Source organism: Primulina huaijiensis, chromosome 11, assembly GCF_012295235.1.
Source record: "Primulina huaijiensis isolate GDHJ02 chromosome 11, ASM1229523v2, whole genome shotgun sequence".
Lineage (NCBI taxonomy): Eukaryota > Viridiplantae > Streptophyta > Magnoliopsida > Lamiales > Gesneriaceae > Primulina > Primulina huaijiensis.
In genome coordinates, this window is record NC_133316.1 from 20,437,651 (window position 1) to 20,461,940 (window position 24,290).

Below are 24,290 nucleotides of genomic sequence, written 5' to 3' on the forward strand. Positions count from 1 at the left end.
AGAGTAACTATCTTAGAGGACACCAAAATATTTAATTCCATAATTACTCTATTAAAAACATCTTCAAGTTACTCTATATTTTACATAGAAAAAAAATCTAAACAAAACTTCTATTTTAAATCGAACAACTATTCTAAATTGATTTTTTTTAATCATTTAGTTTTATTTCATCAAATTAAAAATAATAATAACACATATAACGTGTGTGCATATTTTATTATTACTTTATTAAGATAACCTTTCAAACGAGTCCAATATTAATTTTCAAAAATATTATCGGGCGCCGAATAATTAGGTGGGCCAAGATAGAGCCCAATTCAGTTGGACCTGTATTTATATTCTTACTCAAATTGAATAGCTAGATCTTTTGGAAGAAACAGAGAGTCCTGATGGCGACATCGAAAGCCGCATTTCCGAGTGCTGCTCGAATTTCCGATTCCGAATGCTATCCCGCTTACACTGCATCTCTTAAATGTAAGCCCTTTGCTTCTGTTGTCTCCTTTCTTTTGGATGCTCACTTTGATTTTTGGGTCTTTTCTATTCGACGAATTTGTCGTTTTTATGTAGAAATTGTGATTCTTTGCTCTTAAAAATCCATGATTTGTGTATTTTCTCGAATTTGAGTGGTTAGTTAGTATGGAATTTGATTGGAAGGAGTTCTGGGATCAAGGATTTTTTCAAGGGCACAAAATTTATGTGTTTGTTAGGCTAGTGTTTGGAAGGGGTGGATATCGGAGTGAAAACGATGATGGGATTATTTTTGGTTCGTTCAAATTTGTGTTTTGATTATGTTTAGTTGGCACAGACTGTGAATTTGTAGATTCACTGCCCATAATATCATGTCAAGCTGTACATACTGATTCTCTGTTGATAGTTGAATGGATTATGGATATACTCTATTTAAGATTTGAAAAAAAAATTGTAATTATTAAATTTTCTTCCGAGTGTTTTTTTAAAAAACCGCCGTGTCTCATAATGATTAAATAATTGGTACTTGGTAGTACAAATCCATGAGCGGTGGAGCACCGGTGTTCTTGCAACGAGCCCTCCAAACTATGGTTCGCCAGAACGGTCGCGGCGCGGCCGGAACGCCTGTTCCGGAACGAGAACGGGCACTGACGTTCCAAAGTTCCATGGCAAATCGGTGATTGTTTTGTGTCGTCGTTACGTAGATAGAAAACGTCGTGTTATCGGCGGAACGGCACGGAACGGAACGTTAAAGAGAAAAAATGAAATACGGAAGCGGTCATTAAAAAATATATGATCCATTTAAAATTGACTTTTTTAAATCGAGGAAAGCGTTGCGGTCTTAAAAAATTGGGTCAAGGTGGGTCGAACTCTTTTTTTGGGTCGGTCGAGCTCTTCACATGGGTCGAGTGTCGATCTAGATGCAACATATTTTTTCAAATAATGTCTCCAAGTGAACCTACATCTGCGATATATCTTTTCAAATAATGTACATTGCATTGCTATAAAGTAGTTTATAATTTGATTTGAAAGCACCATTTAATGCTTAAATTTATCATTTTCTTGATTTGCATATCACACACATATTTATACTCAATTTTGTAGCTGAAATTTTGCCACGCTTAGAATTATAAGGTATGAATATATTGTGTTTTCTTTTGAAGTAATACATTATATTTCTTTATCTTTTGTATTTATAATTTCAAAGTTGTTGAAATTTGATAAATAATAAAATAATTAAATTGATGGTAAAATATTGATTTTAGTTAATGTTAAATAATATGTAACTCTAAATTAATAATAAAATAATTAAATTGATTGTAAAATATTGATTTTAGTTGATGTATTTTAGATGATGTTAAATAATATGTAACTTTAAAGTAAGTTTTGAAAAAATTTGATTCCAATTTGGGTTAACATATGTACCTCCAATTGAAATATTTTCAAAAGTTTAATTGATTATAACCCAAACTTTTTTAATAGTATATTTCAATTTTGAGAGGGTTGTGAAAATTTCGATATATAACAAAGATATGCTTTGTGATTCAATAAGACGTGAATAAAATTTAAAAAATATATTTACTATATTGTTTTAATCAAATAATCTATTTAAATAATATTTATTTTGATTTGCATATTTTTAAATATTTTTCCAAAATTTTCAATTTATATTAATTTTTAAAAAATATCCACGCCGTGACCGTTCCGCGAAATGTCATGAGAACTGGAACAGTGACCTCCGCGACGGTCTCCGCGACCGTGATTGCGAACCATGCTCCAAACTAGTAATATTTGTGATCAACTGTGTTCTTCGATGAGCACTGATTTTTGAAGCCAAATTGAGGAGTCTACACAATCTGTGTCCATTATATCTCCCTCTTTTTTCTAAACTATTGATGGTGTTTGAGTGTTGGTGCAAACAAGTAATTGGTTCTGGTAGACCACTTATCAGATGGTGGAGAATTTAGTATAATTAGTGGTTCGATATGGTTTTCAAAACTCAACCCTTGGAACCCTTGCTTTCAAGGAGAGAAGATGGACAAATTTGCAAACATCACACTCCTTTAATCCAAGATCATTGGCATGTATGGCATCCTATAGAATGAAAATATTGTTTCCAAATGTCTAGATATATCGAAGGCGGATTACTTGATCAACTTCATGAAATATAATATTTCCATCGTTCTTCATGATAACTTTCTAGTAAACCCAAAGAAATATAAAGTTTCATATAGAAAAAGATGATTTGTTCTATTCGTTATATATGCAAGATAAAGAAAAGCATGGTTTACATACAATGTTTGAGTATGACTAACCACTGCCTCTTCTAATCATAAAACCTTACCCGACTAGTGAGTTTTTTTTCAACATTCTAGATTTTTTCCCTGGACTAGACTATGCAGATGGACCAATTATTTCCATGATTCCTCCATCACAGATCCTGCATTTTATACACAGACTTACTTGGAAAGTCTCCTTCAATTTCAAAATTATATCTCTCTTTCATCTCTATTGCAGGCTTAGAAATGTATCACACTGACAAGAGTAAATGTCAAGACCATTTTGACATTTACAAGGAATGCAAGAAAAAGGAGGTACATAGCTCAACCATAGTTGCCAACATTTTTACCTTACTCTTCTTTCTTGATAATTTCGTTTCAAAATTGGTTTTGTTTTTATTTCACCAAATATGCTTTGTGCTTTCTCTTTGCAGAGGGAAGCGCGTCTGGAACGCAATAAAAATCGGTCTTTATTCTCATGAAAGTCTGGGTTGGTTAATAGATAGTTACATGCATTTTTCTTAAGTTGGTTAATAGATAGTTACATGCATTTTTCTTAAGACACGATCACAATATCCAATTTTTGTCTTACAGCTCATTACTCCCTCCATAATTTCGAAATGTACGACGAAATTTCTATGTCATGATATTTAAAATACAATAAAATCCTTCAATTTGCATGACCAGCATACAGCATTGTTCAAATTATTCTTTGCAGATTAACTTGGCTATAGGATTCCTAGCTATATTTTCTTAGAAAATTTTAAATTCATCGCTTATTTGTAAACTAGTTTAGGTTGACAAATTATCCTTTGCAGTTGCTCAGAATTTCAAATCTTGCATGGTATTATGAATAATATTTTTGGGTCGTTTGTTTGATATATTATATTGAATGATATGGGTACAATGATTGAATTCCATGCAGTTGAGAGAATTTATTCAACACCCTAAACTAATAGCATCCGTTTAGATAAGTATTTTTAAAACATTTTTAGTATTCTATAAGCGAAAAAAACTCAAAATATATGTTTCCATTTTACTACATTTGATGTATATACATTCCATATGTAACATAATATATTATGATCAAATCCATAACCTATCTGATTGATATGTACAAATATTGTAAAATGACATAACATTGAACCAATCACTTATTAAATAGTGTTGAGCTTTATTACATATTACCGATCGTGAAACACACTATGTGTATTGTTTTGTAGAAAAATTAGACGATGAAGTAGTTTTTTATATTTCAAAATGAAAGTTATTAAAAAATCCAAATAGTACGAGAAAAAATAAAATGTAAAGAAAAATGTGATACATATAGTTGAAATGTTACAAAAGTGTTTTGGGTATTATTTAAAAAATTTCCCAACATTTAAATGTTCAAATTTAATAAACAATATAGATATCTATATATAATATTATAAGACAAAAAATATCTCAAGATACCAGCAAGCAGACAATAAATGGGAAGATATAGCGTGACAACATGTAATTGTGCTCTGTGTGTGTCTATCTATGCACAAAACAAAGCAATGTAAGGGGCAAAAAGAAAGCTCATGTTATAAGTTTCCTTCCCTAGACCGGCTAGACAAACACAATTGAATGCACACAAGGCATAATTGCATTCGAGCCCTTCAAAATTCAAAATTAGATAAAAGCCACTAGAAAATCGTCGTTTTAACTAAAATTTTTGAGTTTGTGTGTCAAATAATTGGGAAGTACGAGGAAGAAAAACAAATCAGACAGATTCAAAAGTTATACTGAGTTCGTGATTTTTCGTTTCATAGAATAATCAGTTTCACTGGTTTTTTTTTATTGAATCTTTTCTTAAATATGTTCGCTAGCTTGTGTTAATAGTATCAAGTATCTTGACAATAATAAAAGCTTGAATTGACGTGGATATTAACAAGGAAAACTCGTTTATATAATTTTAATCGTGATTACCATTCATAAAACTATCTCGAAATCTTCTTTATAGAGATTATGCTTCATCTATGAGATAACATTTTTGTATCATTAACTTATTTCGTACTTCTTAAAAAGCCTAAAGAAACAACTTCACTCATATATAATTACTTTTTCTACCTTCTCGATATCACATTATTCTAAATCAAAATAAATTAGAATTAAATATAGCTATAAATAGTTGAAATGATTTTAAGATAATATCATAGATCCTGATCGGAAACTTAATTGGATATTTAAAACAAGAGAAGATTTCTTGTATGACGTTCACACGAATTTTTATCTATGAAATCCAAACGGTGATCGCCATTGTATCGAAAAAATGCATAAAAAATGGATGGATTAATCAAGAATGAAGATGTTACACGGGCCAAAGTGCAAATTAGGCCCAAATTTTATTTTTATTTTTATTTTATTGGGGGAAAAACAATTTACAATATAAATTTTGAGGAAAACCAAGAAAAGAATCAGAATAAGAAAAATATGTATATGAATCGAGTTGATTTGTGAAAATATTTAATTCATGTTCGAGTTTATCGAATTTGAGTTGTTTTTGAGTCGAAATTAAACACAAATTATTTTAATAAATATATTATATTAATATAATATAATTATAAATCAAATAAATAAATTTGGAGACCAATCGTTCTGAAAAACAACGAACTCCACTCCAGGCTCCAGCTGAGCCATTCTCTCTCTCTTCTCTCGCCTTTGTGTAAGGAGAAAGAAAACCCTAGCGCGGCAAACGCACTGCACGAATCTATGCAGTTGGGTTGGTAGAGGGTTTGGTTATTTTTCTTCGGATATAGATGAATATGTACAGAGATCGCGGGGGAGGTGGCTCGTCCAAGGGCGGGGGAGATTTGCTGGATCGGAAGCGAATCAACGATGCGTTGGACAAACATCTGGAGAGGTCGTCTCCTTCTACATCTAGAAACAAGGGTGCTGCCGTTACCACCACGTCTACCTCCGCCGTCACCGCGGCTGCCGGAAAGGGTATCGACCACCGGGACAATAGATCTTCATCTACCATCAATACTAGCAAGAACAAATGCTCCGATGGTAATTTGGTTATTTTGTTGAGGTTGATTATTTTCTTTTTCGAACTGTTTTCCGTAGGTGGGTGATTGATGGAACAAGTTTTTTTTTAAAAAAAATTTTTTTCAATTTAGTGCATCTGTGGTTACTGTTTTTCATGATTTTCTCGCCTTTCTAAAGTATGTGAAATTCAAGTGATGAGCGACATATTTATTCTGCATTAGTAACTGTTATCTTGTGAAATCGGTAGATCTGGATCAGATGATGGAAAATTAAAGTTGTCAGTAAGATTGCGAATCCGCGGATATCATTGTTTGCAAATTGATTTCCTAAATAAAACTGGGCTTTTGTGAAGTTATTTATGTTTTGATTTAAACATGATTATTCCAGTGCATTTATGGTAATTAAAAGTGCACAAGCGTCCCTGAGTTTTAAGCGCAAAGCGAAGGGCAGTCTTTATGGAAGTAAAGAGCATAAACTAACATGTCTAAAAAATCAAATCAATTTTTTTTAAGAATATGAAACCTGATATGTCGAATGTCGGAGTTCTTTTATGTTCTGTGGGTTGGACAAGGACTGACCTAGAAATTTGGTGAATGAGTGAGAGTAATTTTATTTTGGATCATCATTTAAGTAAAAAGAGTACCTTTAAAATTTGAAATTGTCATTTGGGCCTAAAATACAGATTTAAGGAAACTTGTGATTGTAAGATCTATTAGTTGGTTATGTGATGATTTGATGTAGTATAGGGTATAACTGCATGAGATGCCTTCGCAATCTGTTTAATGTGAGCTCTCATTTTTATGATCTTAAAACTGAAGATATTTTTTTTTGTAATCTTGAGGTAAGGATTATGTTGTGGTCAAAGCATCATGTAGCGGTGCCTCATATATGTTAAGGATCGTTTGAGGCTTGTACAAGATAGCTGTGTTCATTGTAGGACTTGTACATTAATGCATTAGTGGGTCGAAATGATAATGAATGTGGCCGCTTAAAATGTGGACTGGTCAAGTTCACTTTTTTCCCCTTGCCTTGATTGGAGTAGTATTTCTCTCATTAATATATGAACCAATAAGATCTATTCAATCCTTAAATGGTATCTAAATCAAACTCTACCATATGGTAGGTGATTGCTCGGTCAAAGTTGGTAAGATGGTGATTCCTTAACAAGACACCTTTTTACTTTATTTTGTAATAGCCGTTATTTAAAGAGTAAGACTATCGAGAAAATAGAATGATTACAACGAGTCAGACAGACAAAAGAGAACGCCGTTTAGAATCTTTTATTTCCTTGCAATTAACACTAGATTTCTTTTTTTCTTCTTTCCTTTTTTTGTGCACCTCGCCACGCACCTTGCACTTGAGTCCAGAGTGAATGACATTCGACGTGATCTGCAGTGGATTCTTTTTCTATTCTTGCATATAAGAATTTGGTTTTGTACACTTGTGGACAGATATGTTTATGTTTTTGTTTGGGTGCTGTGTATGCAGCTGTATAGTGATTAAAAATGAAAAGAATGTGATTTTGTATTCTATTGTTTTCAGAGGAGTCTGAGACAGACAGTGAAGAGTCTGACGTCAGTGGCTCTGATGGGGATGATACATCTTGGATTTCATGGTTTTGCAACTTGCGAGGAAATGAGTTCTTCTGTGAGGTTGATGATGAATATATTCAAGATGATTTTAATCTATGTGGGTTGAGCAGTCAGGTTCCCTATTATGATTATGCGCTTGACCTAATTCTGGATGTTGAATCTTCTCATGGTAAGCATATTGGCGTCATTGCCTATTTTAAATTGTTGTTTTCATCATGGTTATAAATAGCTTAAGTCCAGTGCACACGATCACCATAAATTGTGATTTACCAGCATGTCGTAAACCCTAAAACCTTGCGATTAACCTTCCTTTCCCTAAATTTACTGGATGAAATTAATCCCCCAAATCTGCATTTAGTTTCCCACACCTACAATTGAAATTAATTTACATATGCCTTTGTATTTGCACCGAAGACCTAAAAAAATATAATTTTGGTGCCTCGTCCTTAGTCAACCGCAAATCGGTAACATTGTTATGCAAAGAGAACTCTAGTGATTTAGATGGTTGAAATTATTTTTTATTTATGTCAGGTATTGCTAATGAGCGTTTGATTTATATTATCATTCAATAACGTGTGAAATATAACTTTTGTTGCTGTTAATATTAATATTGTAGTAAAACGCACTTCATAAATACACATTCTAAAAAAATATGCATGGTGCGCCTCACTTCGATGAGGCGCGCGCCTTGCCTTGCGCCAAAGGCTGCATGACACCATTGCGCCATAGTGCACGCTAAATAATTGTGGTCTTGAGCCATTGACTGTCTTTTTAAGTTGTTTTATGTCGAAAGAAACATGATTCTGTTAGGTATGGTGTAAGCACTCAGTTGTATGAATTGCTTTAAAATGAAAAGGAGCTTTTTTCCAAACTGAACTGTTAGTCGAGGTTATGATATGAAGGATCATGATTCTATTTGGTTGTCAGGATGGACCTAATATACCAGTTACTCGACACTTTTTCGAGTTTTCCCAGTACTTTCTAGTTTCTTGAGTCTAACTCTTAACAGCTTTAGAACCATTTTGAGTTGAGCTTGAGCTTTGAAGCCTTAGAATCGATTATTTGTTCAATTCTGGAGCTCTAACTGTAGAACTGTTATTATTTTTAATTATTTTTTATATTATAAAGTTACTTCTGAATTTATCATAATTTACATATGTTTACAAAATACAAAGGTATTTTCGTCAGTATGATCTTCATGATGGCTTCATGTAGGTGATATGTTTACTGAGGAACAGAATGAATTGGTAGAATCAGCTGCAGAAATGCTCTATGGCCTGATTCATGTCAGATACATTTTGACAACCAAGGGAATGGCTGCAATGGTAACATGAATAAGTTTTTTCATTTATAGGTTAGCTACCGTTCTCTGTGTGTTGGTTTAATCTCCTATAACTTGAGTTTGAACTTAAAACAGTTGGAGAAGTACAAAAGCTACGACTTTGGAAGATGTCCTAGAGTTTACTGCTCTGGACAACCTTGCCTTCCAGTTGGACAATCAGACATCCCCCGCTCAAGTACCGTGAAGATATACTGTCCCAAATGTGAAGATATTTACTACCCCCGATCCAAGTACCAAGGCAGTATCCTCCTTACATTGTACTCTTGCTTTGATTCTTTAATTGTGTTGTTCCTTTGCATGCTAATATTGGGTGCATCTATCCATTGCAACTCTGTCCCTTCACTCTCTATCTGACATATGCGCTCAGATTCTTGGTATTCGTGTAGATGCCAGATTTGTGTATGATGCAATAACAAGAGAATTTTTAAGTGCCACGGTCATGGTCAAATTCACAATCTAATACCTCTGTGAATTTTGATCTATACAAGCTATATCTCTATTATTATGCACAACTTGCTGAATAAACACCCTCCTGAGTCTATTCCAATTATCTGATGGGATGGACAGTTCAATTCTCCCACAAGCATGATAGAAAATTTAAACAATTTGGGTATTGTATGTTGTGCTTTGGTGCAAAGAAGATTTACAACTCTTATGTTAATTCCGTTTTATACCCTTGTATTGACCGTGTGTACAAAATCTCTATAATAGCCCATGGGGAGGCACTCGATGAGGGAACTGTTTTTATAATGGTTTCTTGATTGATGGTGTTTCAAATAACTTCTTTATTGATGGTTTGAAACCAGTTAGCATCCTTTTACATCGTTTTAGATACAATTTCCTTGACTGTCAAAGATATCGATGGATCGTATTTCGGAACAACATTCCCACATCTGTTCTTGATGACTTATGGACATCTCAAGCCACAGAAGCCGACACAGAGCTATGTTCCCCGAGTCTTTGGCTTCAAGCTCCACAAGCCTTGACGAACAAGCTCTCACTCCTCCGCTATCGAGCTCTTAATTCATATTTTATTACTCATTTGGCCTCTACGACACACAAGGGAGTTTAAGCTCGCCAGCTGAAACGCACCAGCAGGTTTCAATGTGTCACATTACTTAACTGACGCTGAAGCAAAAGTTTATCTGTTGAGTAAATTCATCATTAAATTACAGGGCTCGTGTAAGTCTTTCTTGTTAACTTTCGTTTTCAGGTCGCAAACTGAAACCTTGTAAGCTACATTTTATTGTAGGACGTGAGTGCATACTTAAATTTCTGTCTGCCTTACGGTTTGGGCTTATCAAATTTTAAACACGGGTATATTTCACTAGTGGATGTCATATACTTATCTTTTTTTATCCACACGAAGAAAAATCAAACCAATCCCTTGAATTTTAAGATCTCAAATCATTTTCGTCACGTTTGTGGAATATTTTAATTGCTTCCTTTTTGAGGGATTAAGATACTTTCCATTTAACTTTAAAGAAAAATTGGGAATGGCGTGCTAAATTTGTCGCTTCTTTGTTATCAGCACTTGGTGTTTTGAGGAAATAAAATTATTAAAAAATTAAATTTTATTTATTATTACGTTTCTATAAATATATAATAGAATTTTGAAAGTAAAAGCATCTATTAAGTATGATGCAGTCGCCGTGCTCACCGTACAGTAAATTACCCCTACAATTAGTTTAAAAACTATTAATAGATTATTTAAGTTGTAATACAAAAATTTTTGTATTTGATATCCTTCTTATAAAATTAACTATCTAGACGATCTTATAAGTTTTTAGCAATTTTTGTTTATTAATAACTTATTTGAAAAGATATTATGTTTTCAGATCTATTTAATTTAATATACTGGAAAAAAACTTGTATATCTAAAACCACTCTTTCCAATAAAATTTGATGGGGTGGACCTGGCCAGGTATATAGGTCCAAAAGGTGATGTCATTTTCTGTGAATTAAAAAATGTCAGCCATTTTAGAAAGGTTGGGTATGTTTCATAGATATGTAATTATACACTGCAATATGATATTTCTTTATGCTTTTCAGAGTCAAAACTTTAAAATATTATGATTAGTTTATTGTACTGATCACTTAAAAAAATTATATTTCATTGATATTTTTTAAAGGACAAAGCCATTCCATTGTGTATGTCTCTCTCTATATATATATATAATTACATTTTTTTCCTTATCTTGATAATATTTCAGTAAATTAATTAAGTGGAAATGAATAATTGTCTTTAAATTTTGTGTTCTCTGAAACATATTTTCAATAAATAATAAAGCTATATTGTCTTTTAATATATTTCTAAATCTAATCCTGAATTTAAGTTGATGTTCAAAAAACAACTTCTAATCTATGTTGTTAATTTGATCTGACAAAGTAAACAATTTACGTAAGCCATTGCTATATTATTTGTCAAAACTTTAAAAACCTCAGAAAAAGAAAAATCAACTCTCTTTTTTCCCTCTTTTCAGACTTCTGTTTGCCTTTTGGCAATTGTCGTAATATGACACGGTCTAAATTAAAAGTGTGTGTGTGTGTATATATATATAAAGTGACATTCATTTTGAGAATTGGTCCAACAAGGAATCATAGATAATTAAAAATCTTGATTTTTTGAATAATAATTATATGATGTATAGAACATGGTCCATTTTTTTTTTAAAATCCTATTTAAAGTTGGAGGACTCTGAGTCATTATAAAAGAGAAACAAAGTGAGATCGTTGGAACTAAAGCTCGATTTCTAGAACATGGTCATTAAGACATGGTTAACGTACCATTTCTTTAAAAAAAATTTAAAACCAATTGCGTGTGGTCAACCATGATTGCAGCTCAAGGATTAACTTTTGTCAAATCTAATTATTATTCCCCCTCTATGGGCAAATATATAGATATTTTTGCGGCTATTTGGATATTAAAAATTATAAATCAAGATTATTATAGATTTTTTTTAAAGGAAGTAAAATTGGACTCAAATTTAATATTAGATTGAGTCATGATAAAATAAAATTGTTACCAAATTATAAAAACATTCTCGAGTAATTTTCTTTAAATTGAGATTTGAAAACATAATAATTGACATGAAGATATGATTTTGGTCGACCCCTTTTAGTTCGATTTCAAACATGTGGCAAATGATTATGAAAATTTGGTAATAAATCTAGCTATAGGCATATAGTTGACAAAGAAATATATAAAAATATTAATTCTTTTTTTATCAATTACTTGCATAACGCATCTCTGACAAGTTGTTACAACGGTACATGATTGATTTGGGTAATTTGGGATTATATTACATTTGATGGACAAATATTTTCCTCTTTTATATAATTTTTAGATGATTTTTTTTTGTATAATGTGATAGAATTTTCCAATATAATTACATGCAAATATATGGTGTCAGTAAAACAAATTATTTTTTGTTATTTAGTTTTCTAAAGAAAAATAAATAGTTTTTGACTGATGTCGATTAATGATTTTATTCGTTGTAATTAAATGATTTTTGGAATAATAGTTTATCAATATGTGATCGATTTAAGAAGTCACTTGTAAACGTTTGACACTATGATCTTTTGGAAAGGTAGCTTATGATTCGATGATCGAATTAAACAATCACCTATAGACGCTCGACGCTAAGCGTGATCGGATATGTGAATATATTATATATAATAAAGAGAGAAATGAGGCAATATTGTAATATAGAAAAGTAAAAGAGGCCAAAATGCAATATTTATAGAAATGTATACCCCTTTTATTTAAAAAGGCAGAGGCAATTTCCTTTCACGGCCGGCCGCCTCTGGTTTCAAAATCATCCTTCTCCATGCACCATTCCTTTCTCGGACTCTACGCTCCTCGTTTTCTCTCTCACGTACTCTAGCGCTACTCTCCGTACATAGGAACCCGCAATTACGTTCTTCCCCCCATTACTTTCCATTTCAAGAAACGGGAAGAGATAAGCTAATCGCAGAGGATAATAAAGGGAAAAGAAAAACGGATCAGGATCGCAAGGAATTGGGGAAAATATTGTTTTTCTTTGTTGAAGTTTTTTCCGGGGAAAAGATTTGGCTTCGTATATTTAATGCATCAGAAGAAATCTGAAGTACAGATCGGAACAGAAAGCAGCGGCGTCTCTTCCGATTTCAACCCTACCCCACCCCTCACCCCTTCTTATCTTTCCCAGAAACACCCCCACTTTTTTCATAATATCCGATCAAGTCCTCACCAGCCTTCTTCCGTCAATAATCCTACCCTACAGATTCTTATCGATGACGAGAATCAACAGCAGCAGGAGTCGAATGATGCGTTTTCCCTCAGGCCCACCACTCCTTTCAAGAGACCCCATATTCAGCAGCAATTCGCCGCTTCCCTTACCAAAACTCCGACTCTGTCGAATGCCCTCCATAGATATGGGGTTTCCGCGCAGAACCCACCTACAAGATTCAATCTTTTATGCACCAGGTCTCAGAAATTCTTGACTCATTTCCACCATCACCTCCGCCTACTTCGCCGTCGCATCCGCCTCCGCCTTCACCTCCGATTAATCCTTCTCCTCAGCCTTCCCTTCTTTTATTTTCTGGTCTCCCATCCTTCAAGTTCGTTCATTCTTGATTTCCTCTCCGCCTTTGCCTTCTCCGCGGCGCTTTTGTTTTCTCTGAATTTGGCCATTCCACGACTTCCCACTATAAGGTTGTTCCTTGCCCGATCGTTACCGATCAAGATTAGCTCGAAGGATCATATTAGTCGGTCGCATTTACCAGTTTTTTGGTCAATTGGGTCACGGATGAAGGCAGATAAGAAGTCAATATCGGGGTGTTATGTGCAGGCGTATAGCAACGGTGATGTGTACGAGGGTGAGTTTCACAAGGGCAAATGTAATGGGAATGGGGTTTATTACTATTACATGAGTGGAAGATATGAAGGGGATTGGATAGATGGCAAGTATGATGGTTATGGGGTGGAGACGTGGGCTCGTGGGAGCCGGTATAGAGGACAGTATCGGCAGGGACTTAGACATGGTTATGGAGTGTATAGGTTTTATACAGGAGATGTGTATGCTGGGGAGTGGTGTAATGGGCAGAGCCATGGGTGTGGTATTCATACTTGTGAGGATGGGAGCCGGTATGTGGGTGAATTTAAATGGGGTGTTAAACATGGCCTTGGACATTATCATTTTAGGTAATATAATAATCGTTTTTTTCACAATTGACCACTCTTACAGGCTTATTATTTGTTTTGATTAGCGCATTTCGGTGTTCGAGCTTGAAGTTTGAACATGCTCAAATGTTGTTCAGTTTTGATGTGTTTTAAGACATATCTAGACAAGTAAAGATTTTTTCTGAACATTATTTATTGTATGGATATGATTCAAATGTCCAGCATCTTTTATCGTTGTCTTTGGTGTTCTCTTCCATCTGAATTAACTGTGTGTTCAATTACTATAGTTTCTTTGTCCTTTACGTTTTGAGGTTGTCGATGGGCAGTTTTCGGTTGACGTTTGTTGATACCAGATGAAGCTTAAAAGATTGATGATTCCTTTAGTAGAATCCTCAGTGACTCTTTATACCTAAGAATAAGCCCATCCACATACTTCAACATTGGTTAATGCAAGAGTTGCAGATAATGGTTGTTTATCGTTTCTATATTTTAATTAAATATCTGATCCACCATTTCTCCGTACAGGAACGGGGATAGATATTCTGGAGAATACTTTGCTGATAAAATGCATGGGTTCGGGGTCTATTTCTTCGCAAATGGCCACCGCTATGAAGGTGCTTGGCATGAGGGTAGAAGACAGGGGCTCGGATTGTACACTTTCAGGAATGGAGAAACTCAATCAGGCCATTGGCAAAATGGAATTCTTGATGTGCCTAGCACTCAGAGCACCATCTCTCTCGTTTCTCCTGTTGCTGTTAACCACTCAAAAGTGCTTAACGTTGTTCAGGTAAAATTTTCACGTTCCACTGCCATTCTCCATTGTTATTTGTCAGCTTAAGTAATGTGTGATAGATAAGGTGGTGTGGGGCTTAATCTTATCACGGATTGTTAAATGGAAATTCTAGGGTACGTTTCCATCTTGTAGGAGGTTTACCAAGTTTTCATTAACCTTTCAGGAGGCTCGACGAGCAGCGGAGAAAGCGTATGAAGTGGCCAAGGTAGACGAGAGAGTTAGCCGAGCAGTATCAGCAGCTAATCGGGCAGCCAATGCAGCCAGAGTTGCAGCTGTAAAAGCCGTGCAAAAACAAATGCATCATAGAAGCAATAGCGATGAAATACCAGTTCCTGTCGCTTATAACTTTGTAACTGAAGACCAATCCAATCGTTAGAACCAGTGATGAATTTTAGCCGAAAAGATCGTTGCAGGATACAACTCAACAGTATTTGCGACACCCTTCAAGTTTACTACTTTTCTTGATCAAACATAACGTTGTTTCTTGATGAAAGCTGAGTTTTCGAGAAACTCGTGGCGAGAGAGGAGAGGGATTTCTCCCCCAAGGCGGTTTTAAGATCCTTTTTTCTTTCTTTCTTAATTTTTGTAAAGTTTAAATAGGCAAGGGTATGGGATTGGGTTATGATGGTATACAGGGGAACTCCTATTCCATCCGGCCCGGTCTTGTATATGCAGTAATGTGTACGTACTGAGAAAATCAAGAAATATATTTATATTATTAATCAAGTCGTTCTGTTCTATGTTTTGTGTGTGTCTGAACTCAGAGTAATTCTTTTCCTTTCGCTTGAAGTTGGAAGAAAGGCAATCTATATTGCATATTTGCATTTGACTGGAATCTATATTCAATACTATTATTTTTGGATAAGGAATTCAGTTTTTGCAAAGTAGATAAAAATGTCATTTTCTGCTTGTTCATTCAGAAAAAAAAATCGGATAAACACTAATAATTTTTCCGATCACAAAATATAAGTGTACTATTGGTAATCTCGTGCACCCTTGAGCTCCACTAATCCAATCATTTATCTATATATTTATTATTTATTGATGATTAATAATTCCAATCTTATCTTCCAACTCAAAAATGAAATCAGGATCCGACAAATAAGTGTTGTCAGGTTACTATCAAATTGTTACTAATTCGACGAATGTGCAATGTCCATTTTTCCACGGCTTAGGATATTCACCTCTAATAATAAGAACATGATAAAACTTCATTATTTACTTTTGAGGAAAAATTGCTTTAAATTTGGGAATAATATTTTTATATCAGAAAACTCTTGACGACAACATTTTTCCAATAAATTTTTTTAAAAAAAAAACTCAATTTTTTTTTATTACACACGATAGGGGGACTCGAACTAGGGGGCCAGTTAATCTGCCAGTAGTAAGGCCACTGGACTACAAGTTCGGTCTAAAAAAAACTGAATTTAACATAATCCATGATAGACCTGATCAGACTTCAGACACAATACAATAAAAATATTCAATCAACTTGGCGGAAAAAAAATTATTAAAATATAACCATTAGTTATCTAACAAGTTGTCTACTTGACGACAAAATTGTGGAATTTTACATATTTTTTTGAATGAAGACATATCGCGTAAACTTCGGCTACTTCCAAACATTACAAAAAAATCATTAAACCCTTACGGAATTTTAAGACGCTAAATTACTCTTGATTGTTTAAAATTTGGATCGTCTGTTCCATCTTATTTTATTTAAGATGTTTTAATTATTTGTAATTTTGTAATGACTTTTTTTTTATTTTAAAAGTTTGACATTTAGTATAATGTCGCTATTCTCATCATTGTTATTACCTTTTTTTTATTTAAAGAAAAGAGGATTTAGAAACAAAAACATAATCCCCATATCATTGCGGTCACAATTGCAAATCTTTTATGTCGTTCCCAAATTCGTAAGTGTTTGTGTTTTATTTCTCTTTCGTTGTATCGTTTATGTCAATCAATTTTGACGTACGATATGGAGGTAAGATATGGAGGAAAGTTTAAGCTTAAACCCAAGAGTAGTTATCCAAAAATAATTTACGTTCAAGAGGTAAAACACGAGTTTAGTTTAATTTTTCAGATTTATATGTTATGTACAAGTCGTATGATGGAAATAAGTTTAATGTTAATTTTTATTTTTACAAAATTCCTGATATAAGGATTGTACGTTGTTTGGTGAATACTCGTGGAGATTTGGATGTGACAAACATGTAGGCATCGTATTAAGATTCACACTTGGTACTATTTGGATTGAGGAGACAATCTGGAAGAGCACATATAGATGCTACAAATCTCACAACTATGGAGTCAGAACACTTCAATTAGGGATGAAAATATGAAGTAGGAAATCAACGCCAAGACAATCTATCTCACTGATTTAACTTTCAGTCTGCTCCCTCAGCCTCCGGATGGTACTCCGAACCGTAACAGCACTAGCAGTGCTGCAAGACAGAAAATATACATAGAAGTAAGAAAAGGAAGCATACATATCAAATGATCTACACAACACGGAGATAAGAAAGATTATTACTTCAATGTGTAGGCACCGCCTGCTTTCACTTTGCCACAGTCCTTGCATCCCCAAATGCCAACAGCCTTTCTTTTCACTGCATACTGTAACATAATTATCGCACTAAATATGCTCATAATCGACCAAGATCATGCTAAAAATGAGTTATGTAACAGAACTATCGCACTAAGTACCTTCCCGCAGAATTCGCAAAAGTACTTGCTGTGCTGACTTACTTCCATCTTCTTAATCTGCTTTCTCAAACTAGCACCATAACGGGTGCCTGCAAAGTTTTGACTTCAACATCAAAATGCAGCAGGCGTATCAGAATAAATGAAATTCTGACTCTACCACTAAGAATCCACATAAGTAGCACCCAATAAATGGCTAAAAATTGCAAATAACGAAGCATTGGAGCACTAACAAGGCTGAACTACCATTAGACTCATCATTCAGATCTACAAGTTTACGAAAGACCACTTTTTTGCAACACTAAGGTCACAATGTATCCACAACAGAGGTTAACCCATCACCACCTTCCTGCAAAGCAACAAGCAAGGAGCGTGGACCAACAATTACTACCCCTAGATGAAACTAAAATCGATTTTGCTTATTAGGAGTATAATCTTCCAGTTATTAAACGGAACGGCTATGCAAAAGAAGTGACCACACAAAATTCAACTTTCATGTCAACCTGTTAAATAAAAAGCACAAAAAACTATTTTCATGGTTGTAAGAAATTCATGACAGAATTTAAACTCATCATCCCCATCTCTCTAATAACAAGCTAAGGGCAAAGAACCTGACAACCAATATATACACACAAGAAAACAATCAAAGGATAAATCATAGATTGAGAAATAAAACATTCATAGAAATACAACTGACCGTATTTCCCAACAATGCCAACCTTCTTGGTTCTCTTGGCCTGCACAAAGCAAAGAACGGTAATGAATACACAGTTAACTGATGAATGTGGGACATGTTTGGTAGGGCTTCTTTTTCTTTCCAAGATAAAATTTTTATAGTACCTTCTGGTAGTGTGTTTGGTTTTAGTTTGGAACACCAAAAAAGTATCGTAAATTTTGAAATCATGTTTGTGGGGTGTTTCTTTCTTTGCAAACGAATGACATGATAGGGTAATAAAATTAGTTCCGAAAGCAAATGATATTAATATTGAAAATTGATTAAAGAGACATATACCACATTCCAAAAGACAAATGACCAATCCTCACTAGGGGTGTTAAACCGAATTAACCGACCGAACCGAATTATTTAAAAAAATCAGTTCGGTTAATTCGGAAGTTCGGTTTTGAAATTTTAAAAAATCGGTTAATTCGGTTCGGTTTTAATTTGAAAAATTCAGTTAAACCGAATTAGTATATATATTAATTTAAATTGTATATGAGTATTAAAAATACATTAAAAAGAAACTCAACTTTTCATGCATTAGAAGTAAGTTCATTCATCCAATGATTTTATCTTCAATATTTTTATTTATTATTGATATTTTTTGTTCAATGTTTTTAGTTATTTATAAGCTCTTCATTGTTTTCTTTTTTTTATGCGTTAGAATTCACATATTTCAAAAAATATCGGTTATTTCGATCGTTAACCGAAATAACCGATTTGAAAATCGGTTCGGTTATTTCGGTTTTTACGAATATTTTGATCGGTTCGGTTATTCGAAAATTAAATCGGTTAAATCGGTTCAGGTAAAAAGAAGTTTTTGCCATCAATAAAAACGAAAATTAATAATTATTCACCCACCTTAAATTTAAACACTCGTATCTCGACAGATTCAATTGCTCGTTGCAGTTGAAAAAAATACACTCTGAATGTAAAAGAGATTCGAAAACAAGAAAATCATTTCGATGTAGCTTGTGCGTTCGTGTGTGTGAGAGAGAGGGGGTGTACCATTGGAGCTGAGCTGCAGGCGGAGCAGAAACCCTAGCTAGACTTAGTTGCGGTAAAATGTATATTGCATCTATCCTAAAAAAAAAAAAATGTATATTGCATCATCGAGACAGAAATATAGTAAGAAATTCTGAAGTCCAATAGTTGGCCCATTATTTGCTTTTATTTAGGAAGCCCAAGCCCGTTATGGGCCTGATAAGCCCACTGTTTATTTCAAAAAAATAATAATAAAAAATGATATATTCATTTCTATGTAGCTCCAAATCATTATTACGAAAGCGATACAAAATCTACCTAAACCTCTCTACGTCGTATATGTTGACAATTCTTCCTCTCCAAACCGGCGATCATTAGAGCCCCTCCTACCGCCGCCGCTATGTTCATGTTAGTGAATTGCTCCCACTGTCGTACACCGTTGCAGCTGCCGCCTGGTGCCCGATCCATCCGATGTGCCATTTGTCAAGCTGTTACGCAGATAGGCGACCCTCGGAACGCTCCACCACCACAACATCACGCGCCTATGACTCAAGGGCCACCGCCTCCTCCCTCTCCTTACAACCACGCGCCTCCGAACCCTCCCCCGAATCCTCACGGCCGTAAAAAAGCTGTCATCGTCGGCATATCGTACAGGTTCTCCCGCCACGAGCTGAAGGGATGCTTAAATGATGCTAAGTGCATGAAATATCTCTTGATCAATAAGTTCAAGTTTCCAGAATCTTCGATTCTCATGCTCACTGGTAAATCGAGAAAGATTGAAAAGAATTCCCGTCTTTTTGCAATTTTCGTTCCTTTTGTATGTATGTGGCTATCTGTGTTTTCCTTTTCTCGAGAAATTTGGGAGTTGACACAAAGATGGCTAGTGCTTTGGTAAAACTTGAAGTGGCAATATCTTCTTTGTTTTCCCTGGAATCGGGTGTTTTGTGCTCAGGGTATTTAAGAGTGCAGGTGGAATTTTTGATGCAAACATAGTGAAGGTTAAAAATTCCTGGTAGTCAGTTATGCATTTCGATATGGGGCCTAGAAATGTTAAACAGTTAATCGTTTTGTTACAATTTATCAATTATTTTGATTCATAGTGTAATTTTTGCAGTGTGCAGAAGGTTTTTGAGCTACACTGTTGGAATTCTTCCATTGATAGACTACTGGGGTACTCTGATAATGCTTAATTGACACTCTGTGGTCTTGTCTATACTGAAATGTCATTCTTTATTTTTGGTATCGAGGAACCTCATTTGAACTGTTTCTTTCCCTCTATATAGTTGAATTACTTAAGAGGAATGTAGGTGGGAAGATATTATACTTTGATAGCTTCAGGAAAACAGCATTATCAAGCTCTGTCGTACCCTTTTAGCTGCCCCTTCTGAGGGGGGATTTTTATTATTTTTCTTGTGGCTGTAGGTGTAATTGGTTTTAATTTACCGTCTTTGTGGGCACAATTACTATGAAGTGAATACTTTTTCTTTGCTTTGGTTGCTACCACCATGTTTTCTATTTAAATGGTTTTTAGTCATTAATTGTCATGGAATTAAGGGAAGTTGACTATCATGGCGTATTCTGAATAAAAGGTCTCTCATGTCTTTCATAATCAATCCAAATGCAGAAGAAGAAAGAGATCCCTATAGAATTCCAACAAAGCAAAATATGCGAATGGCATTGTATTGGCTTTTACAAGGATGTCAACCAGGAGATTCCTTGGTGTTTCATTATTCTGGCCATGGTTCAAGGCAAAGGAACTACAATGGAGATGAAGTTGATGGATATGATGAAACCTTGTGTCCTCTTGACTTTGAAACACAGGGCATGATTGTAGATGATGAGATTAATGCATCTATTGTGAGACCTCTACCTCACGGTGTTAAGCTTCATGCAATAATAGATGCGTGTCATAGCGGAACAGTTCTTGATTTACCGTTTCTATGCCGGATGAATAGGTAGGCTTAAAACACCTTTTATTTATATTTTCAAGAGTGACATAATCCTGTGTTTTAATCATGTCTGATTAGAAGTAGGTGGTGTAGTTTTTGGAATCACGACTGGTATCTCATAAAATTTTAAGAATAAATGGTGCCAAAGTAAGATATAACATGATACTGATTGTCATCTGCCAAATATGTTAGACAAGTGTGGTGCTTAAGTTTCCAACAAATTCAAGTCTCTTTCAATGTTATCTATGTTTGTTTTACCCTCATTTCCCTCTCTACAGACAGCAACTAATCATCCTCATGTTTAGCTTTAGATATAATACTGCATGGGGTAATGGGTTTTAATTCTCAATCTATTATGTGGCCAAGCCCATTATTTCTCTAGATTAGGCTACTGACACAGGAACCACTAAAGTGGGAAAACAAACTGTGGGCACTTAGTTCCTAGACCTGGAATGTTTTCGGTGTTTTATATAAATGGGATCAATGGAATCAGTTGGCTAATCGAAAATTGAATTAGGTTGTTTCTTCAGTCACTTACATGGTAGGGTAATGTTATGTTCTCGTTGATCTTGTTTGGTATCCATTAGTTACTCATGTCAATTGAGCTGCACCATATAGTAATCCATTCAGTTATTCGGTAGCTGTTTTCTGTATAAAACTGAACCTTGGTAATGACCAGTCTGTTCCTCACTTTCACAAGTTAGTCATCCAAGAAAAAGCATGTTGGAAGAAAATATCAATGCCTTCACCACTTAAGGTGATGAGGTTCTATGATCAGTGTTACAGTGACCATCTCATTATTATTTATGAATCATTCCTTGAAGGGTCGTTACCATGACATAAAATGGAAGTTATCTGCTGTTTGATCAAAATGTCAAGCAATGGTGTTAAGCTTCTAAACTTTAAGAAAGATGTTTGGAGGCTGGTGTTTCCATAGATTTATAGAATAAGGGTTCTTGAAACTTTTCGATTCCTTTCATGGTGGCATTTAATCATGTAGACTCAAAATAATGATGACTCTCGTATCCTTCAGAAGTAGTACTAAATTGTCGTGTGGGTATGTCTGTCATTAGTATTCCTTTCTTGGTACTTGTGCCAAAAGAATGGTTTTCTTTTTGCTGTATTAAATATTATGGTTTGCTACTTATATCAAAACAGGAGTGGACAATATGAGTGGGAGGACCATCGTCCTCGATCAGGTGTGTGGAAAGGAACAAATGGTGGTGAGGTAATTTCTTTTAGTGGTTGTGATGATGATCAAACCTCAGCTGATACCTCTGTAAGTTAAGAATGTTGATAGGAACATTAAAATATCATGTTATGAAAACAAGAAACATGTTAAGGTATTATTTTCCTTCTATCTTTCGATTAGGCTCTATCAAAAATCACTTCAACAGGTGCCATGACCTTCTGTTTTATTCAAGCCATCGAGCGCGGGCATGGAACCACGTATGGGACCATATTAACTGCCATGCGTGCAGCTATCCGAGATGCTGGCAGTTCAGGTGGCAGTCTTGGTGATGGTGCTGTCACATCGCTTCTTACTATGCTTCTCACAGGAGGTAGTGTTAGTTCTGGCGGCCTCAGACAGGTATTATCATAAACCAAAACATATGTATTGGAATCAAATTTTGATGATGTTATGTGATTAGTTACTTTTTAGAAAAAATTTCTAGTTTATTCATTCATCCCAATATATTTTCACATTTATAAAAATTAAAAGTGTAATGTGAAATTCTATGGAAATAGAGAATAGATTAATAGAGTCCTAGCTATTAAATGTTATGTTAGACTTCTCGATACAACATATTTTTATTTCTTTAAACTTCAGCAATTATATTTATATAAAATTTTGTATATGTCCACGCTGCAGTGATACATAAACATGAAAGAACTCTAAAGTTCAAAACCACGAGTTGGGACCAAACTTTGTTACGATGCTATATTCCTAGTTCCTACATAGAGCATTCTATGGATGTTTTCTTCAACAAATGTGATCCTTTGATCAAGAAGCATTGTTATTAATGTTTTTAGAAGCTAGAAGCTCTTCCAATTCTACGCATCTTTTTGAATGTTTTCTTGGTGTCATAGCTACCGTTGATGATCTTAATTTTTTTCTTGTCAACAGGAGCCACAGTTAACTGCATATGAACCCTTCGACGTGTATGCTAAGCCATTTTCATTATGATATTCCGGTTTTATTTGGACGCCTGGCAATATCCGTATATCGGCTTGTTTGTGATTTATACTTCTACGTTGTACATTTTCAAGATACATTTTTAGAACTTTTTTCCTCTTTCGTTGATTTTCTGTTTTTTATTTATGTAGTAGGATGCAAGGGACATCCTTTGTTGATTGTGCGTATGTGTTTGTGGAGAAAAGGTATTGTGTAACGTTATTAGTGATGTACTGCGTACTCATTTGGTTTGCTGCGCCATTAGTGATGTATTGCTCATTTGATCTTTATAATTTTCATTTTGAATTCTTCAAATTTGAGTTGGATACAAGTTTTTATCCTTAGAATTAGATAGTTTTTTGGAGTTTGGGATGGATTTTATATGTCTTATGTTTGGTACATGGTATTTAATCTGTTGCTGTTGAATTATGACCCTTCGTTGCCCAGAATGGAGGGTACAAGATGCATTTTGGTTTGGTGTTGCAAGGCACTGACTGTGACATTCGGAGTAAAAGAACACAAATACTCGTTACGTGCACTATTGAAATTAATAAAACTATTATTATTTTAAAATTTATTGAAAAAATAATGGAAATTGAATTGAAGAATTGATTAAAAAGTTCATAAATTTGATATACGAAACAAGTTTGGTGTCGAATTCATTTTGTTATATATTATGTATGACACAAAATGTGGGTACCGAATATAGAATTCAAAATTTCAATTTTAAATCCATCTGCATAAATTCTACAATAAAATAATACAGTTCTCCAAAATATTTATTTCAAATCTTACATAAAAATATATTCTTAGAATAAATAAATTATTTATTATCTTTTGTTTAATATCTATTTATAAATTTAACAAAATAATTATAATTAATATTATTATAATAATATCTAAATATATTTTTTTTATTAAATTATATATAATACGAATTAAATCAAATCTTTTATCAATTATTTATAGTTATAAGAATTAAAAACATCAAAAATAAAATAAAATCAAAAACTAGAAATTTATTTATAAATTTTATAATATAATTATAGTTACAATTAAATTTTTTATGTTTGATTTTTAATTACAAATTGTATTATTATATTA

General features: G+C 34.0%; 5 protein-coding genes across 7 annotated transcripts; 4 read left to right on the forward strand and 1 right to left on the reverse strand.

The window, feature by feature from the left end:
• The first annotated feature begins 339 nt into the window (after positions 1-339).
• LOC140988290 (cytochrome c oxidase-assembly factor COX23, mitochondrial) lies at positions 340-3,433 on the forward strand. Its single transcript, XM_073457321.1, has 3 exons — positions 340-474; positions 2,986-3,062; positions 3,182-3,433. The coding sequence occupies exons 1-3, from the start codon at positions 390-392 to the stop codon at positions 3,227-3,229; spliced, it is 210 nt and encodes a 69-aa protein (XP_073313422.1). The 5' UTR covers positions 340-389; the 3' UTR covers positions 3,230-3,433.
• A 1,951-nt stretch (positions 3,434-5,384) lies between these two features.
• Positions 5,385-9,971, forward strand: LOC140988129 (casein kinase II subunit beta-1-like). The gene is made up of 5 exons (XM_073457077.1): positions 5,385-5,783; positions 7,305-7,523; positions 8,570-8,679; positions 8,772-8,937; positions 9,552-9,971. Exons 1-5 carry the CDS (start codon positions 5,531-5,533, stop codon positions 9,680-9,682), a joined length of 879 nt encoding a protein of 292 aa, XP_073313178.1. The 5' UTR covers positions 5,385-5,530; the 3' UTR covers positions 9,683-9,971.
• Positions 9,972-12,468: 2,497 nt separating this feature from the next.
• On the forward strand, positions 12,469-15,393 carry LOC140988105 (uncharacterized). Its single transcript, XM_073457036.1, has 3 exons — positions 12,469-13,881; positions 14,386-14,647; positions 14,817-15,393. The coding sequence occupies exons 1-3, from the start codon at positions 12,785-12,787 to the stop codon at positions 15,027-15,029; spliced, it is 1,572 nt and encodes a 523-aa protein (XP_073313137.1). The 5' UTR covers positions 12,469-12,784; the 3' UTR covers positions 15,030-15,393.
• A 1,371-nt stretch (positions 15,394-16,764) lies between these two features.
• On the reverse strand, positions 16,765-19,171 carry LOC140988174 (large ribosomal subunit protein eL43). Of its 3 annotated transcripts, XM_073457148.1 has the most exons (6): positions 19,086-19,156; positions 18,057-18,096; positions 17,593-17,708; positions 17,363-17,451; positions 17,190-17,272; positions 16,765-17,100 (listed from the first exon to the last, which is right to left on the reverse strand). In XM_073457148.1, exons 3-6 carry the CDS (start codon positions 17,618-17,620, stop codon positions 17,037-17,039), a joined length of 264 nt encoding a protein of 87 aa, XP_073313249.1. In that variant the 5' UTR covers positions 17,621-17,708; positions 18,057-18,096; positions 19,086-19,156; the 3' UTR covers positions 16,765-17,036. The 3 variants fall into 3 exon arrangements, with proteins under 3 accessions (XP_073313249.1, XP_073313250.1, XP_073313248.1); XM_073457149.1 differs by lacking the exon at positions 17,593-17,708 and having other exon boundaries at positions 17,405-17,451; positions 19,086-19,171; XM_073457147.1 differs by lacking the exon at positions 17,593-17,708 and having other exon boundaries at positions 19,086-19,171.
• Positions 19,172-19,348: 177 nt separating this feature from the next.
• On the forward strand, positions 19,349-23,485 carry LOC140988069 (metacaspase-1). The gene is made up of 5 exons (XM_073456960.1): positions 19,349-19,822; positions 20,686-21,016; positions 22,169-22,289; positions 22,383-22,601; positions 23,139-23,485. Exons 1-5 carry the CDS (start codon positions 19,462-19,464, stop codon positions 23,196-23,198), a joined length of 1,092 nt encoding a protein of 363 aa, XP_073313061.1. The 5' UTR covers positions 19,349-19,461; the 3' UTR covers positions 23,199-23,485.
• The last annotated feature ends 805 nt before the right edge of the window (positions 23,486-24,290 follow it).

Coding starts and splice junctions, on each gene's coding strand:
- LOC140988290 (XM_073457321.1), top strand. CDS start 390: ATGGCGACATCGAAAGCCGCATTTCCGAGTGCTGCTCGAATTTCCGAT. Junction 475..2,985: donor TTACACTGCATCTCTTAAAT/GTAAGCCCTTTG, acceptor TCTCTATTGCAG/GCTTAGAAATGTATCACACT. Junction 3,063..3,181: donor AGGAATGCAAGAAAAAGGAG/GTACATAGCTCA, acceptor TTCTCTTTGCAG/AGGGAAGCGCGTCTGGAACG.
- LOC140988129 (XM_073457077.1), top strand. CDS start 5,531: ATGAATATGTACAGAGATCGCGGGGGAGGTGGCTCGTCCAAGGGCGGG. Junction 7,524..8,569: donor GGATGTTGAATCTTCTCATG/GTAAGCATATTG, acceptor GGCTTCATGTAG/GTGATATGTTTACTGAGGAA. Junction 8,680..8,771: donor CCAAGGGAATGGCTGCAATG/GTAACATGAATA, acceptor AACTTAAAACAG/TTGGAGAAGTACAAAAGCTA.
- LOC140988105 (XM_073457036.1), top strand. CDS start 12,785: ATGCATCAGAAGAAATCTGAAGTACAGATCGGAACAGAAAGCAGCGGC. Junction 13,882..14,385: donor CTTGGACATTATCATTTTAG/GTAATATAATAA, acceptor TTCTCCGTACAG/GAACGGGGATAGATATTCTG. Junction 14,648..14,816: donor AAGTGCTTAACGTTGTTCAG/GTAAAATTTTCA, acceptor TTAACCTTTCAG/GAGGCTCGACGAGCAGCGGA.
- LOC140988174 (XM_073457147.1), bottom strand. Junction 17,452..18,056: donor TGGCATTGTTGGGAAATACG/GTCAGTTGTATT, acceptor AAAACTTTGCAG/GCACCCGTTATGGTGCTAGT. Junction 17,273..17,362: donor TTTGCGAATTCTGCGGGAAG/GTACTTAGTGCG, acceptor ATTATGTTACAG/TATGCAGTGAAAAGAAAGGC.
- LOC140988069 (XM_073456960.1), top strand. CDS start 19,462: ATGTTCATGTTAGTGAATTGCTCCCACTGTCGTACACCGTTGCAGCTG. Junction 19,823..20,685: donor TTCGATTCTCATGCTCACTG/GTAAATCGAGAA, acceptor ATCCAAATGCAG/AAGAAGAAAGAGATCCCTAT. Junction 22,290..22,382: donor AAACCTCAGCTGATACCTCT/GTAAGTTAAGAA, acceptor TCTTTCGATTAG/GCTCTATCAAAAATCACTTC.